General features: G+C 38.7%; 1 protein-coding gene across 4 annotated transcripts in view; it reads left to right on the plus strand.

Moving 5' to 3' along the window:
- The window catches only part of PLCL1 (phospholipase C like 1 (inactive)), a 358,825-nt gene that overhangs the window by 229,543 nt on the left and 113,257 nt on the right, over window positions 1–16,025 (plus strand). Inside the window, exons 1-2 of one of the 4 annotated variants that reach the window (XM_020889957.2) lie at window positions 8,320–8,559; window positions 12,233–12,360. The exons of the other annotated variants lie outside the window; for them this stretch is intronic. Of the exons in view, the coding sequence (XP_020745616.1) occupies window positions 12,304–12,360 (57 nt within the window). The 5' untranslated portion in view covers window positions 8,320–8,559; window positions 12,233–12,303. Of the gene's footprint in view, window positions 1–8,319; window positions 8,560–12,232; window positions 12,361–16,025 lie in introns of those variants that run through there. 4 annotated transcript variants of the gene reach the window in all.

Genomic DNA, 16,025 nt, shown 5'->3' on the forward strand with positions numbered 1-16,025 from the left:
TTTTTTTGTTTCCGTTTGTTTTTCTGTTTGCTCCCTCCCACCTTGATTCATACTTTGGAAGAGGTTTGAAATGAGTAAATATTATCTACTACCCCAAACTTTGCTTCCTTGGTGGCTCAGATGGCAAAGAATTTGTCTACAGTGCAGGAGACCCAGGTTCGATCCCTGGATTGGGAAGATCCCCTGCAGCAGGGAATTGCAACCCTCTCCAGTATTCTTGCCTGGAGACTTCCATGGACAGAAAGAGCCTCGCAGGCTACTGTCCACGGGGTCGCAAAGAGTTGGACACGAGTGAGCAACTAACCCTCTCCCCTTTCCTATTAGCAGCTAAACAGACAAAGTTTATGTACCTTGTTTTTAGAACTTGTTAAGAAGCCTCAGTTCTTTCACCTTCAGGGCAGACGGCAACATTCATAGGTTGAATTCTGTTACCTTTTCCACAATTATCAGGCAACTACAAATCCTTTTAAACCAAGGAGGTATTCAGGGCCAGATGTATTCAGGGCCATTTAGAAATCAAACATCAAGTTCACCTCTATGGGGAGAGCCTTTCTGGATTCTTATATTTTGTTCATACTACAGGGGAAGATGTCTCTAAGGTATGTTTGCTATTCCATATATTCTTGACTGTATTTAATTTTACTTATGAGAGCCCATTTCTAGATTCTTCACATTAATTAGTAAGCCACTAGTTTCACCAATTAAAATACTTGCTAACATTTGTTATACTGATGATCAAAGTATTAGGTGTTAATATGAATAACACGAGTACTTATATTGTGTATTGTAATGAGAATAGGGAGGATGAAAGTGCTTGTGATGGTTGCTTCTGGAGCATCACCTTTTGGATAAGATGTGGGCTGAATGTGGAGTTGTTTTTAGGGCAACCTTCTGCCTTTAGTATTAAAAACGGAACCAACTAGCATGCAAACAATATCATACTGCGCATGCTGAAGTATTAAAAAGTAAATTATAAAAGTTGCAATGCCCAGGAGTGGGATTGCTGGGTCATATGGCAGTTCTATTTCCAGTTTTTTAAGGAATCTCCACACTGTTCTCCACAGTGGCTGTACTAGTTTGCATTCCCACCAACAGTGTAAGAGGGTTCCCTTTTCTCCACACCCTCTCCAGCATCTATTGCTTGTAGACTTTTGGATAGCAGACATTCTCTGACTGGCGTGTAATGGTACCTCACTGAGGTTTTGAGTTGCATTTCTCTGATAATGAGTGATGTTGAGCATCTTTTCATGTGTTTGTTAGCCATCTGTATGCCTTCTTTGGAGAAATATCTGTTTAGATCTTTGGCCCATTTTTTGATTGGGTCATTTATTTTTCTGGAATTGAGCTGGAGGAGTTGCTTGTATATTTTTGAGATTAATCCTTTGTCTGTTTCTTCATTTGCTATTATTTTCTCCCAATCTGAGGGCTGTCTTTTCACCTTGCTTATAGTTTCCTTTGTTGTGCAAAAGCTTTTAAGTTTATTTAGGTCCCATTTGTTTATTTTTGCTTTTATTTCCAATATTCTGGGATGTGGGTCATAGAGGATCTTGCTGTGATTTATGTTTAATTTAGAAGATTATGTGAAAAATATTTAATATATGAAGGAAAACATTTGCCTTAACAATGAAATCTATCAGTAAGCAGAGGAAGTGATGGGCAATTACTTCCATTTTAATTAAAATTTCAAAATATAAGTTAATGAAATTCTATATAGGCCAAATAAAAAAACCCAATAAAACAGAAAGTGGATGATAAGCCAAGATAAGATGAGGGAAATAAGAAGGAATACTAATTATAGAGAAATATAAGTTCACTGAAATTTTTATTGACTAATTGTCCGGGACAGCACTATAGCTAAAGAATTAGAGTTATCAGATACCTACCAATGCTGAGGTCCTTAATGCTCTATTTCTTAGCAATATTAGAAAAGTCATATAGAGCCATGCACAAGAGGCTTAACAGTAATTTGCAGTATAAATAAAAAACCCTCAAATTAAATAGTAAAAAAAAAAGTTGCAATGATATCGGGGGAAGAGGAGGTGGTCTATAACATCGGGCCGTGCCCAGGAATTCCAAGCCTAAGAGGTTCTTGATGAAAACAAAGTATGTGATCAAATGCACTGGGAAAACATTGCATTCTGTAGTGCCATTTTGGAAACTAAAAATGCACGTTAACTATTTAGAGATCAATATCCTGCAATATAGGGACCTGCTTAGCTTTGTTTAACCCTGCATTTCCCAAACTTAGTTGACCACAGAGTCCTTTTCGTTTTTTTCTCATCACACTCTTGAAATTAATTTTCCTTAGGACACACTTTAAAAATCACTTCTTTAGAGATTATAGAAGATGTTTTCTCAACCCACATCCACTTAACCGACACTCAGCATTCCCTTCATAAAACTTGGGATTGATCGTTTTTTCTCTAACAGCCTCTCCTGTCACTGATTCACATGCTTACAAAGAGTCAGTTGAGTATTTTTTCCCCAAAACCTGTTTATTCCATTTGTACTTGTAATTAAAATTGCATAACTTAATTAAATATTACATAATCCTGTGACTTGTGAGTACAAATTAGAAAGAGCTATTGTTTCTCTGAAAAATAAATTGAATGCTTTGGAAAGACACAGTCAAGGAGAATTTCTGAAAGTGTTGTTAAATTAGGTGAGATCAGGCAAACTACGAAATATTTGGGAAAAAATAATAAAATATTTCTTATGTAGATTGCTTTGCAAGTTTCTTTTTGTCATTGATGCAATTTAAAGAAACTGCAATGTAGCATTACTCAAGAAAGATTAACTGTATAACTGGAATTGTAACAATAACTCCACTAGATTCATTCGCAAAGTCTTACATACATTTAGATAGAATATCTAAGGTCCATATGTACCAATTTTTATTATTTCCTACTTTTACTCTAATTACAGGCCCTGTGGGTGTCAGATAAAAGGGCTTGTGTTCTAGTGAGAGAGAATTGAAGAGGAGACTTCACAAAGGGAAGTGTATATATTCTCTGTGGCATGTTTTTAAATATTCAGCACAGATCTTGTCCGTGTCTCTTAAGCCAGGCTATGTTGTCTTTATAACCTTTGCCCCCCTTGACTTGCTGCCTTCATGTTTCATTACAAATCCATGGAATTGATTAGTGCCCATAATGCTATTAAACTTCCTTTTTCTTTGGGAGCAATCCATACATATACACATATATATCCTTTTGAATCCAGTCCTCTGTTTTTGGTTTTGTGGCTGGGAACAAATTTTACTTATTACTAATGTATTTTTTTCTATGTTATTTTTTTAGTAAAAATTCTTAAAGACTTTGCAGTACATAACATTTGATTTATGTCTAGGTTCTCTTATGTCATGGTGGTCTACAATGTAAGGTTATATTGCTATTTAAGAATTTTTAGAGTCTGTACACATATGTGCTATGTAAACAAAACAGCTACCTTGTTGTGGACCAGTTTTTTCATTTGAAATGAATAATGCAACAATAATTTCTCAGGTTTTATTTAAGGCTGTATTTGTACAGAGATCTGTAGTTTATAAAAGAGGCGAAGCAAGGAACTGCTTTTGTTATGTACAAAACAGAACAAAAAAAGAAAATATTGCCTGATCCTTTCATTTAAGAAAAAAAAAAAGAGCGAAATTTGGAATTCACTCAATTTTTACCTTATTTTTTCCCCCACAAATGCCAGAAGGAGAGCCATAAGACAGCAATTTGTCAAACAATTAAACTGGTATTTGAATATGAAAAGGATATTTCCACCCCGTGCAATTGTGCTTTTTTTGAAATGTTGAAAACCCTTCTATTAGAGTAGTAATTGAGTGAATGCTTAGAAAAAAACAGTTTGGTTCATTTTGACAGATCCTTTGTACGCTTTCTGGAGGGTAGACTGTAGTGGGATGTAGGGGGAAGGTTTTATTCATTTCAGTTTTTCAATTCTGAGGTCAGAATATAGTGGGATGGAGGGGGAAGGTTTATCACTGTCAAGAAGAGGACTGGATGGTGTGACTGTGTTAGAGGATCTGCCTGTAGTTATTTTAGATTCAACATGAAAACATTATTCTAGATTCTCGTGACCTATCTGCCCATGCTTTATGCTAAGCAGCATGGATTGTTTGCTATCAATGCCCATAGGAATTTTAGGGAGCCTTCTTGATGTTATGTTGACATCTTATTCCTCTAGTTAGTGAAATTATTTTCTATCACACCCCTTGTGGAATTGATACATAGTTACTTTAACAGGATTTGTTTATTATAGCAGCAGTGAAATCTTTTCTTGTTTTTTGGTATATCTGCATGGACTGTTTTACTTTCTTTTTTTAAAAAATAAACTTATTTACTTTTACTTGGAGGATAATGGTTTTACAGTAACTGTGCTGGCTTCTGCCGTACATCAACATGAATCAGCCGTGGGTATACATATATCCCCTCTCTCTTGCAATCCCTTCCCACTTCCCACCCCATCCCACCCCTCTAGGTTGTCGCAGAGCACTGGATTTGAGTTCCCTACCCTTAACGGCACATTTCCGTGGGGTTTCTATTTAACGTAGTAATGGATGTGTTTCAATGCTCCTTTCCCAACTCATCCCGTCCTCTCCTTCTCCCACTACGTCCACAAGTCCGTTTATTATGTGATCATTTCCATTGCTGCCCCACATGCAGGTTCATCAGTACCATCTTTCTAGACACCATATATATGTTAGTATATGGTATTCACTTTTCTCTTCCTACCTTACTTCCCTGTGTATAATAGGCTTTAGATTCATCTACCTCAGAACTGACTCAAATGTGTTCTTTTTTAATGGCCAAGTAATATGCCAGTGTGTATATGTATCACAACTTCTTTATCCTTTCACCTGTCAGAGGACATCTGGGCTGCTCCCATGTCCTAGCTATTGGAAACAGTGCTGCAGTGAACACGGGGGTACATGTGTTTTTTTTCAGTTATAATTTCATCAGGATATATGCCTGTTAGTGGAATTCCTGGGTCATATGGTAGTTTTATTCCTAGTTTTTTAAGGAATTTCCATACTGTTGTCCATAGTGGCTGTATCAATTTACATTCCTACCAGCAGTGCAAGAGGGTTCCCCTTTTTCCACACCTTCTCCAGCATTTATTGATCCTATCACTTCATGACAAATAGATAAGGAAACATTGGAAACAGTGACAGACTTTATTTTTCTGGGCTCTAAAATCACTGCAAATGGTGACTGCAACCATGAAATTAAAAGATGCTTGCTCCTTGGAAGGAAAGCTATGATCAACCTAGACGGCATATTAAAAAGCAGAGACATTACTTTGTCAACAAAAGTCTATCTAGTCAAAGCTATGATTTTTCCAGTGGTCATGTATGGTTGTGAGAGTTGGACTATAAAGAAAGCTGAGCACCGAAGAACTGATGCTTTTGAACAGTGGTTTGGAGAAGATTCTTGAGTGTTCCTTGGACTGCAAGGAGATCCAACCAGTCCATCCTAAAGGAAATCAGTCCTGAATGTTCATTGGAAGAACTGATGCTGAAGCTGAAGCTCCCAATACTTTTTGGCCACCTGATGAGTAGAACTGACTCATTTGAAAAGACCCTGATGCTGGGAAAGATTGAAGGCGAGAGGGAAGGGGACGACAGAGGATGAGATGGTTGGATGGCATTGCCGTCTCGATGGACATGAGTTTGAGTAAGCTCCGGGAGTTGTAATGGACAGAGAAGCCTGGCATGCTGCAGTCCATGGGGTCACAAAGAATCGGACATGACTGAGCAACTGAACTGAACTGAACTGAAGTCTCATGAAGGTGGTATGACTTCTATTTTTGTTTTATTGTAATTGAATTCTTAAACATCTTTCTTGGGAACTTTTCATGTTTCTGATTATTTTTTGCTTCTTTAGGGTCAATTTATAGGATCACAATATAGCACTTTCAAAATGCTATATTGTGGGAATTTCTATTATTTAGTAAGAATAGATATTTTAAATGTGCAATCACATCACTCACTTAGTAAATATATTTGGGTCAAATAATTGCTAAGAAATAGAGATATTAAGATGAGTGAGATAATTTTTTGAAAGTTTCTTCAGTATTCCTTTTTTAGTTACTACTTTCTTGAGAATGTATAGTATACTATAAAAACTTGTAACTGAAATGGAGAACCTACGTTATTTGTTAGAATGGGCAAACATATCTCTTGGTCCCCATGAAAAACATTAGGGTGACATTGAAATTGGAGTTAGGAACAGGGAATGGATCAGACATGAACAGTGTCCTAAATAGGACAAAATTGTGTCCTAAATAGTCCTCAGTATCCAAATTCAAGAGTAATATTTGCAATAGTATTTCTTGCTGGGGTACTTACTTTTTTGAGTCTTATTTTGTAGTAGCAGTCACATCCTGATGTTCCCAGCATAGGTAGCTAGTTGAGGAATTTAGGGGAAAATACAGGCAAAATGTGACAGAATTTTTTCAGGTGAGCATGGGCTCATTTGAAAAACTGGCTTTTGGGCTTCACATTTTGGGCAATCAGCATGGTGGTCCCTTTAGTGATTATTTCACAGAAGTTAATATTTGCAGCTTTTGCTCCCTTTGAGAATGCGACCACTGTAATACTATCACATGTTGTTGAGAACAAAGGAAGCAGGGAAAAGAGGCCTCTTTTCAGCTTTGCACTCAGTCCCATCGTTGGTTTTCTTTGTCCTGGTGGAGACAGGAGATGCAGAGAGAAACCCAGTGCCCAGCAATAGTGCGGTGCGTCAGGCTCCCTGAGGATGATATTTCAGCTTCTGGCAAGGACCTGGGGCAGTTTATGAGCTTTCCTACAATCTATTTTCTCTTCCCACCTTCTGAGAGGCTGTCCTCTGCAGGTCCAAGAATAGTGAGGCTGCACTACTGTCTATTCTGCAGACTCCATAATAAGTTGTGAGAAAGCATGTCCCCATATATTTTAAGTCATCTACGCGGCCAGTTGGACAATGAAAGGGCAGTAAGCAAATTGTAAGTCTCTTGCCTAAGTTGCTCCCAGTCTGAAATCTTCTTAGTACGCTGGCTGACAGCAGTGTTAGTCGGAGATCTCTTAATCCCTGTATAGATCAACCTCTCTCTAAAATAAATCACTTGACTTTTTTTCTGTCTAACATTGCAGGGAATGGCTTAGGAGACTAACCTTTAGATCTGAAAAGTCTGCAGATGGCTTCTCTACTTGATAATTTTGAATTTTATTTAGCTTTGTTGGTCTTTTGAGCTTTCCAAAGTAAATAAATTCACCATTGAAATGCAAATACAATCATTATTTTCTTGTCTTGTGGAGTATATTTTTACTGAGATAAGTAGATAATGTACTGTTTTTAAAGTCCCAACTACAGTGTTTTTATTTTTTTATTTTTTTTTACATTTAGGAATTCATGTATTTTTCTTTCTAGGTAATTATAGAATTTTTCAGTCAGTAATTTACTAAGCATATATCATATTTTTAGTACTGTGTAAAGATTGGGAACATAAAAGAAACCTGAGGCACAGCTCATGTTTTTGTGTTGGATATAATATTGTAGAGAAATTAAGCCAAGTCAGAAGAAACATTCTAAAGAACAAGAATTAAATGTTCAACTGTGTAGTACTCACATGTAAGTCAATAGTGAATATGGATGAATGAATGAGTGAATGAATGAATAAAAGTGTTCTTTCAAGAAAGAAATCATTGTGGATTCTGTGTGTCATGGAATAGATGGAATATGAGCAGAACCATGAGGAATGAATAGGATTTGGCAAGTAGACAGAAATGGAAGAAAAATGGTCCCAATACAGGGAGCAAAGGTGTGGCAAGGTAAAAGTGAGTGTGCCGTGTTTGGGACCCTGAGAGAAGAGGCCAGGGTGGCCGGAGGACAGGCTCAGTATGCAGGAGGAATGAAAAAATAAAGTTGGGCATCCCCCCCTTCTTCTCTGATGTTCCATTGCCAAGTTGTGTCCGACTCTTTGAGACCGCACGGACTATAGAGCACCAGGCTTCCCTGTCCTTCACTGTCTCCCGGAGTTTGCTCAAATGCATGTCCATTGAGTCAGTGATGCTATCTAACTAACTATCTCATCCTCTGCCGCTCCCTTCTCCTTTTGCCTTCAATCTTTTCCAGCATCAGGGTCTTTTCTAGTGAGTCAGCCCTTCTCATGAGGTGGCCACCGTATTGGTGATTCACCTTCAGCATCCAGTCTTCTTTGATAAGTGAATCTCATTTCTGTGCCTGTCCTCAAATGATGGCTCATGGTTGGTTTAATCCACTCATGATATTCTATTTCCCAGCCTCCTTTGCAAATAAAACAGCCCAGTGACCTCATTCTGGTCAACGTGAAGACAGTTGATGGCACTTAAGGAAAAGCTTTTTAAATGTGATAACATGTTTATGATAACATGCAGGAACTTCCCTTTCCCCTTTCCCTTCCTTGAATGAACATGTAAAGCCTCGAGCCATATGACAACTTTGCTACCACCAGGAAAAGGCTAAGAGGTGTTGTCTCTAACACCACCGAACTGCTTTACCTATACTAAGAGAAGCCTGCTTCTGGACTTCCTGTTATGTGAGAAAAGTCAAACTCTGTTTATATTTTATGTTATATAGCACTCTAAGTCACAGTTTTTAAAAGTTACTTGTGGTGTTTTGACATTATTTTAAGATGACTAATCTGTAATAGTGTGCAAGGTGAATTGAAAGGGGTAAAAATTGAGGTGGGTGTCATAGCAAAATAGGCCTGGGATGAAGAGGTTTTGTACAAGACTTACAGCAAGGGGAATAGGAGGGAGGCAGACATCTCTGGAAGCTGGGAGCTCTCCAGGTGGCACTAGTGGGAAAGAACCCACCTGCCAATGAAGGAGACAGAAGAGATGGAGTGTCAATACCTGGGTTGGAAACATCCCCTGGAGGAGGAAATGGCAACCCACGCCAGTATTCTTGCTGGAGAATCCCATGGACAGAGGAGCCTCCTCTATAGTCCGTGGGGTCACAAAGAGTCAGACACAACTGAAGAGACAGCACGCAGGCATTTCTAAGAGAAAGCCACAGAACTTCAGGGTTTTTAAACAGGAAAATTAGTGGGATAGCCATACCACCTTAACAATATGCAGATATGATAAAAATGAATTCTCTTTTAAGGCATGTTGAGGTTTGGATGATGATGGGACATCCAGGTGGAAATGTTCAGTAAATAGTTTAGAAACAGAGCATTTAAATTCAAGCGGTCTGTAGGGTGCCTATGACCTTGGATGTGGACAGAGAGAAAAGTATTAAACAATATCTCCAGTTATGAGCTGAGAGGAAGAACAGAGGTCAGTAGTATAAACATGGAGACAGAGAAAGGAGATAAGACAGGGTTGAAGATTAAATAGGGTTCAGTGCCATCAAAGCTTAAGAAAGGCATGTTGCCAGGATGAATGTGATCATCATCAGTATCTAATGCTCTAGAAAAATCAAGGAAAGTGAAGACTGAGGAGAAAAGTGGATCTGGTAAAATCAGAACATGAATGATTTCCAGGAAAGGGATCTCTGCCAACTTGAGAGCCACACACACATCAGCTGCCTGGATTTGGGAAGAAGATAGGGGGTTGTAAGTGGGAAGGGAAGGGAGTAGAAACTGAGAGTGGTAGAGAAAGACCATTCTTTGAAAAAACTGGAGATTGAGAAGGCTGATTCTTACAGAGGTAGTAGACTTACCAAAAGATGGTTTTAAAAAGATCAGAAACCAGGAAGGAAGTAGTAGAAAGTTTCCAACCCAGCAAAATAAGGTTATTGGTGATGTTGGAGAAATATTTTCTTTATTATTATTTTTAAATTAATTTATTTTTAATTGAAGGATAATTGCTTTACAGAATTTTGCTGTTTTCTGTCAAACCTCAACATGAATCAGCCATAGGTATACATATATCCTCTCCCTTTTGAAACTCCCATCTCCTTCCCCATCCCACCCCTCTAGGTTGACATAGAGCCCCTGTTTGAGTTTCCTGAGACATATAGCAAATCCCCGTTGGCTATCTATTTTACAAATGGCAATGTAAGTTTCCATGTTACTCTTTCCTTACATCCCACCCTCTCCTCCCCTCTCCCCATGTCCACAAGTCTGTTCTGTTTTTCCATTGCTGCCCTTGAATAAATTCTTCAGTACCGTTTTTCTAGATTCCGTACATATGTGTTAGAATATGATATTTATCTTTCTCTTTCTGACTTTTCTGAACTGACTCAAAGGTGTTCCTTTTTATGGCTGAGTAATATTCCAGTGTGCTATCTACAAGAAAGCCACTTCAGACCTAAAGACACATAGACTGAAAGTGAGGGATGGAAAAATATATTCCATGCAAATGGGAAGCAAAAGAAAGCTGGAGTAGCAATCCTCATATCAGACAAAATAGACCTTAAAATAAAGAAGATTACAAGAGATAAGGAAGGACATAACATAATGATCCAGGGATCCATCCAAGAGGAAGACATAACAACTGTAAATATCTATGCACCCAACATAGAAGCACCTCAATACATAAGACAAACACTAACAGACATAAAAGGAGAAATTGACAGAAACACAATAATAGTAGGAGACTTTAACACCCCACTCACACCAATGGACAGATCATCAAAACAGAAATATCTTGTTTTTAGGGAGATTCAGACACTCCTCTGAAGTTGGAGGCCAATGTTAATAGCTGTAAGCAAATATACTTGGTTGTGTCTGTCTCCACAGGGTAGGTGACATCAGGTGTCAGGAGCTGGGATGCTGGTGGGGAGAAGTGATGAGGGAACTTGGGAGGGACTAACTCTGGAGCAGCTATTGTGAGGATGTGTGTGAATGGGGCATCTGTGCAAAGATCAACAGGCCTACCCTAAGTGAGGTGACAGCCATCCTTGTCAAGGGCAAGGCTGCCTGATACTGTGTCTTCCTTCTCAGCTGGGTCCTTAGCAGAGAACTGGAAACCAAGGAGACCCAGCACTGGGTGGAGATTGCACGCAGAGTAGCAAAGGTCAGAGTCTAGAGCAGTGTTCCTGGGGAGGGAAGAGGGTGAGAAGTCCCGTGTGCCAGGAACGGGGAGACCTTCCAGAGGTCACAGAGCAGATGTGGAGGGCGTGATGGGGGGAAGAGGCCAAGAAAGGACCCGAGGAGAATAAACGTGGATCTCAAATGCCAAGCGTGACCGCCAGGTGGCTAGGGGTAAATATTGCCTTAAGTACTTGGACACAGTGGCTTGTTAGGAATAGAAGTTTAGTTTGTTTTTTTTTTTTCAAAGAAAAAAAATCACTTGGATGAAATTACATGCTGTTTCAAAATGTACTGGTGTATTATTTACTTAGAAATACAATTTAGGTTGAGTATAAGTTAGGCACAAATCTAACAAGCTTTATGTCACTTAGGTAAGACATCCTAAATATGAAATAAAAAGCATTGACATGCCAATTCCAGCAGTATTTTACCGTTCCACGTATTCAACTATACTCTTGGTGGACTCAGCCTGGGGTTCCTGACAGTGTGGCTGAAACCTGCCACCCTTTCCAGCGTGTCTTCTGCTAATCTCTATGGAGCACAATTTTTAATAAGGTTCTTAAAAAGTGCACTACAGAATTAGCAGCTGGCTTATGACATGAATTCCTGGTGTTCCCTCCACACTGCAACTGAACTATATAAGGACCTTCACTATCAGCTCAGGAGGAATCCTGTGAAACTCGAGTTTATATTAATTTATTAAGGGATCATTTCTGTATATTGGGACTGATCTTCATGTATGTATTATGCATGCGTTTTCAGTTGCTCAGTCATGTCTGACTCTTTGCAACCCCTCAGACTGCAGCCTGCTAGGCTCCTCGGTCCATGGGATTCTCCAGGCAAGATGGAGTGGGTTGCCATTTCTTCCTTTAGATATGTATTAGAGCGCCAGTTTTATTATATAAAAACTATAAATGTAAAAACTATATATACACAGTAAGGAATAGAAATGAAAGATGCAACTCATGAGGACCTTACTAGGTCTTTAGACTCTTATTTTCTTGATTTGTAGAAGTGAAGCATTATCATGGCAGAAAATTTGAAAAATAGAGAAAAAGAGAAAAGGTAAAAATTGCTCCAGCTTCCTGGAGAATACCACTATTTGCTTATTTTTTGGTTGGTGAAGGGTTTTTGAAACTGAAATCATGTTAAACATACCTTTGTTTCCCACTTCAGTCGGTCAGTTCACTTCTAATATGTAGTTTCATTTTCTGAAAACTCTATAAAGTCAGCAAGAAAGGGTGTTAGAAGAAAAGTACGCAACAGAAGAGGTGGCAGAAAGCTGAATTTCTGTGGGAGATGGAAAGGCTGACTAGCTTGCAACCCCTGCTGTCTACTCGGAAAAAAGTGATTGCAGTGAGTATAGCCCCCATTGCCCCCCAGTCTTTGGATGATGATTTAACTCTATTATGATTTATACCAAGTTCCTTTTAGGATTAATTCTAAGTATAGATAAAATTTAGTTTTATACCCTGGTTATGCTTGTTTACTTACAGCCCAAAATATAGGAAATAATTTTGGGTAATGAGTTCTTTCATGTTGCCAGATTATTTTCCTTTGTGTCTGTTTTTTTGCATTATGTTTTCTAGTGGAAATCAAATGTCTGTTAAAGTGAATCAACTGACTATTCAAGTCAGATTTGGTTTAATTTCCCAGTTTTTACTGGGTCTTATTTAGTATTCTAGTTTTTTGAGGGCTAGGAATCCTAGGCAGTAGAGAATATGAAACATATTACATTATTTAGGTGGAAATTTGAACTCTTTGTAAGTTGGATATGTTGTTTTAATTAGTATTACATAAGATATTTTCACTATTGTTTTAACTCTGGAAATATTTTGTCTGTCAGTTCCTTTTGCTTTATAGAATTTCCATTTTGAAATTGAGGATGAAAAGGAATAATCATTTTGTGTTGACTTACATTTAATATAAGCACTTGAGAAGTAACTAGGAGTGGGAGAGAAGGGGGAATATAGTCATGGCTGTGGATTCTGGAGTAATGAATTTTAGTCAGAAACCAATGAGTCTGCCAAAGACGCAAATGTTAATTTTTTAATACATAGACATTTGCTTAGGAACTGATTTATTTGGACTCAAATGAAACATAAAAACAGATCAAGAATTGTCAGCAATAGTACATAACTGCCTAATTGAGTTTAGTTACAATTATTTCTGGAATAAAATGCTCAGGGATGAAGTGGGATGTAAGGAGGTGAGCACAAATGTATCAGGGCAGAAATGTACCACTTAATTTGATAGAGCGCTTCACTGAGGTATATATGTATATCTTACTACTCTTAATTCAATTTAAGTAGCAACTTCTTGTGGAGTTGAGTTTGAATTACAGTGTTTATTGGTGGAGTGCTAGTATATATCATTTGTCTTTTGTGATGTTTTCACAAGTTTCGGTTTGAGGTTGACAAACTATGACTTGCAGACCTAGTGTGATCGACCCCGTTTTTATAAAGTTTTATTGGGACACAGCCACATTCATTGATTTACGTATTATTTATGGTTGCTTTCCTACTACACTGGCAGAGATAAATAGTTTCAACAGAAGTTATACGCACCAAAAAGCCTAAAATACTGACTAGCTTTCTTCTGAAAAAATTTGTCAACTCCAAGTTTAAGTCAAACTAAGACCTTCCCTTCTAGCATTTTTTAAACCTGACAGCATACAATTTCTTTAGAATCGAATTACCAAGATGCTCAGAAAGACAGAAAAGAAGTGAAAAACCTGTTCACTTCCTTGGAGAATTCTTCAGACAAGACATATATAAATGAAATAACCAGAGAAAAATAAAACACTTTATAACCAAGGACTAATCGTGTGATGGTAACAAAAAAAAAACCAAAAAAACCCCACCAAAAAACAACCCTTCTATATTCTGTATCGTAAATATATGTGAATTGAAAATTATTTCAATCTGGCCAGAGCCAGAGTTCTCAAAAGTACAATGTGAGCACACTAATATACTAGAAACTTTTTTGACTTTATGGCTTAGAAATGGGAGCAACAGCCTTTTGCACATAGTTATATGATTAGATACAGGTTAGCCAGAGTTCTAAATGAGTCTGGGACTTTTCTAGAAGTTGTAGAGTCAGAGAGTGTGATGAACTAGGCTTTCTTGACTCTGCGCTTGGAAAGGGCAGTTAGGATATTTTTGTAATTGATATATAGGGATGTCCCCACAACTGCTTCTAGGAACCTAATTTGAGTAACACAGATAGGGAGACTTTGGCTCAAAACCTAGTGAATTTCTATCTTCAAGGACTAAATGAAGTTAAGAAAAATAACCATACGTGGGGAAAGGGGGAACTTGGAAGGAACCCTAGAAGCAATTATAAAGTTACCTGCAAGCGCGAGCAACTCAGGATGTTGTATCTGTAATTTGTGTCATTTGCATTTAGTTTTGTACCTTAACTTTCTTGCACTATAATAAAGCAGGTTCCAGCTTTAAACAATGGGGATCTTTCTATTCTATGTCGAAAGGTCTGTACAGAACAGGGAGGTGGAAATCAGAGAGTAAAGCACCCGTTCATTTTACATAAGTTTTTCATGAGCATATTAGCAGATTAAGAACCTTGTAGAGTAGAAGCGTTTTGTCACACGGTACCAGCTACCCGTGCCATAGGAATCAAAAGTGGTGACCTGGATTAACTGGGGAAGACTTTGTGGAGAGCATTATATTTTGTCTCAGTTTCTGAGAAGAGTATGCATTTGGTTTGATAGCGAGATAAGAGGGTGACTCTGGGACTTGAATAAGCGTGGTTCATGGGGAAGAAGAGCTTGGATGGAGTGAATGGCCTATGTGTACAATTGGTACATTAGTTGAAGCTAGAAGCGTGGGGAAAGGGAGCAGGTGGGTGGGTGGCGGAACATAAAGGAACTAAGGCACCGTTTTGGTCAGCCTGGTTTCTGATTCCATCACGTTTACCTGAGGCGGTATGAGCAGATCTGCATGGTTTGGGAGTCTCCAGGATTATTTTGTTTGCTCCTAGTTGTGACCGGTGACAGATCACAGTCTTGGAGGGAAGGAACGTCAAGTGCCTAAAATACAACAGCATAAATGTCTAAACAAACAGCACCTGTAGCTTTCTGGCTCTTTCCTCTAAACTTTTTATAGAAGATAGGATACAAGTAGTAAATAAACAAAATTACTTCCTGATTTTATTTCACTGTAAGGCTAGTTGGGAATCTGTGGAGAGCAGTCATAGAGCAAAAGAGAAAAAGCAAAGATAGAACTCTTTCTGTCATTTCCCCAAATGGATTTTCCCGAAGAGTGTTGGCTTCTTAAGAAAAGTGGATGGCATACAGGAAGGCTTCCAATGTAGTTTAAGCATAAATTCTCCTAAGGGGGAAGGGAGTGCTGTCCAATAATCCAGGATGTGGCAGTAGACTTGGCAGACGCTGTGGAAGCAGCAGGTGCTTACAGGTCCAGAAATCTCCAACTCATTAGGATGGCTGTAAATCACAGCATCTTTCACGCTTTTTGAGTGAAACTTGGCACCTCCAGTTTACTACTGTGTGGTGGTCACACCATCCCTGACTTCAAAAATATTAATAGATGGCACCTTCTATTGAACAATGAAAGTGGGTGGGGCTCTGCCAGTAATGATGGATTGGGAGCCCCAAAGATTCTGCAGAGAAGAGAGTAAGAGGATGCCAAGAAAGCCTGTCTTTTTGTAACTGAAAACTAGTAAATATGAAGACTTGCTGGGCACATCTATCACCCACAGTGTCACTGTGTCCTGGAAGAGCTTGTAAGAAAACTGTAAGACTAACTTGGACAAGGATGAATACCTCAGCACCTGGGTGAGTGTGGGCCTCCCAGGCTGGGCTGTTTAGGGAGGGGTGAGGAGGTGAGGCTTGTGATTTGAGAATTGCCTCCTGCCATGTTCACTCTGATGTGGAAAGGCTTCTGGCTCACACTTGCCACACCAGGCTGTGTAAATGACTGCAGCTTAATATTCAGGGCTGCTGTCTGCCAAGGCCTGTGTTTTTTTTCCTCTTTTTTTCTTCA

The sequence above is a fragment of the Odocoileus virginianus genome, chromosome 30 (genome assembly GCF_023699985.2).
Source record: "Odocoileus virginianus isolate 20LAN1187 ecotype Illinois chromosome 30, Ovbor_1.2, whole genome shotgun sequence".
NCBI classification, from domain to species: Eukaryota; Metazoa; Chordata; class Mammalia; order Artiodactyla; family Cervidae; genus Odocoileus; species Odocoileus virginianus.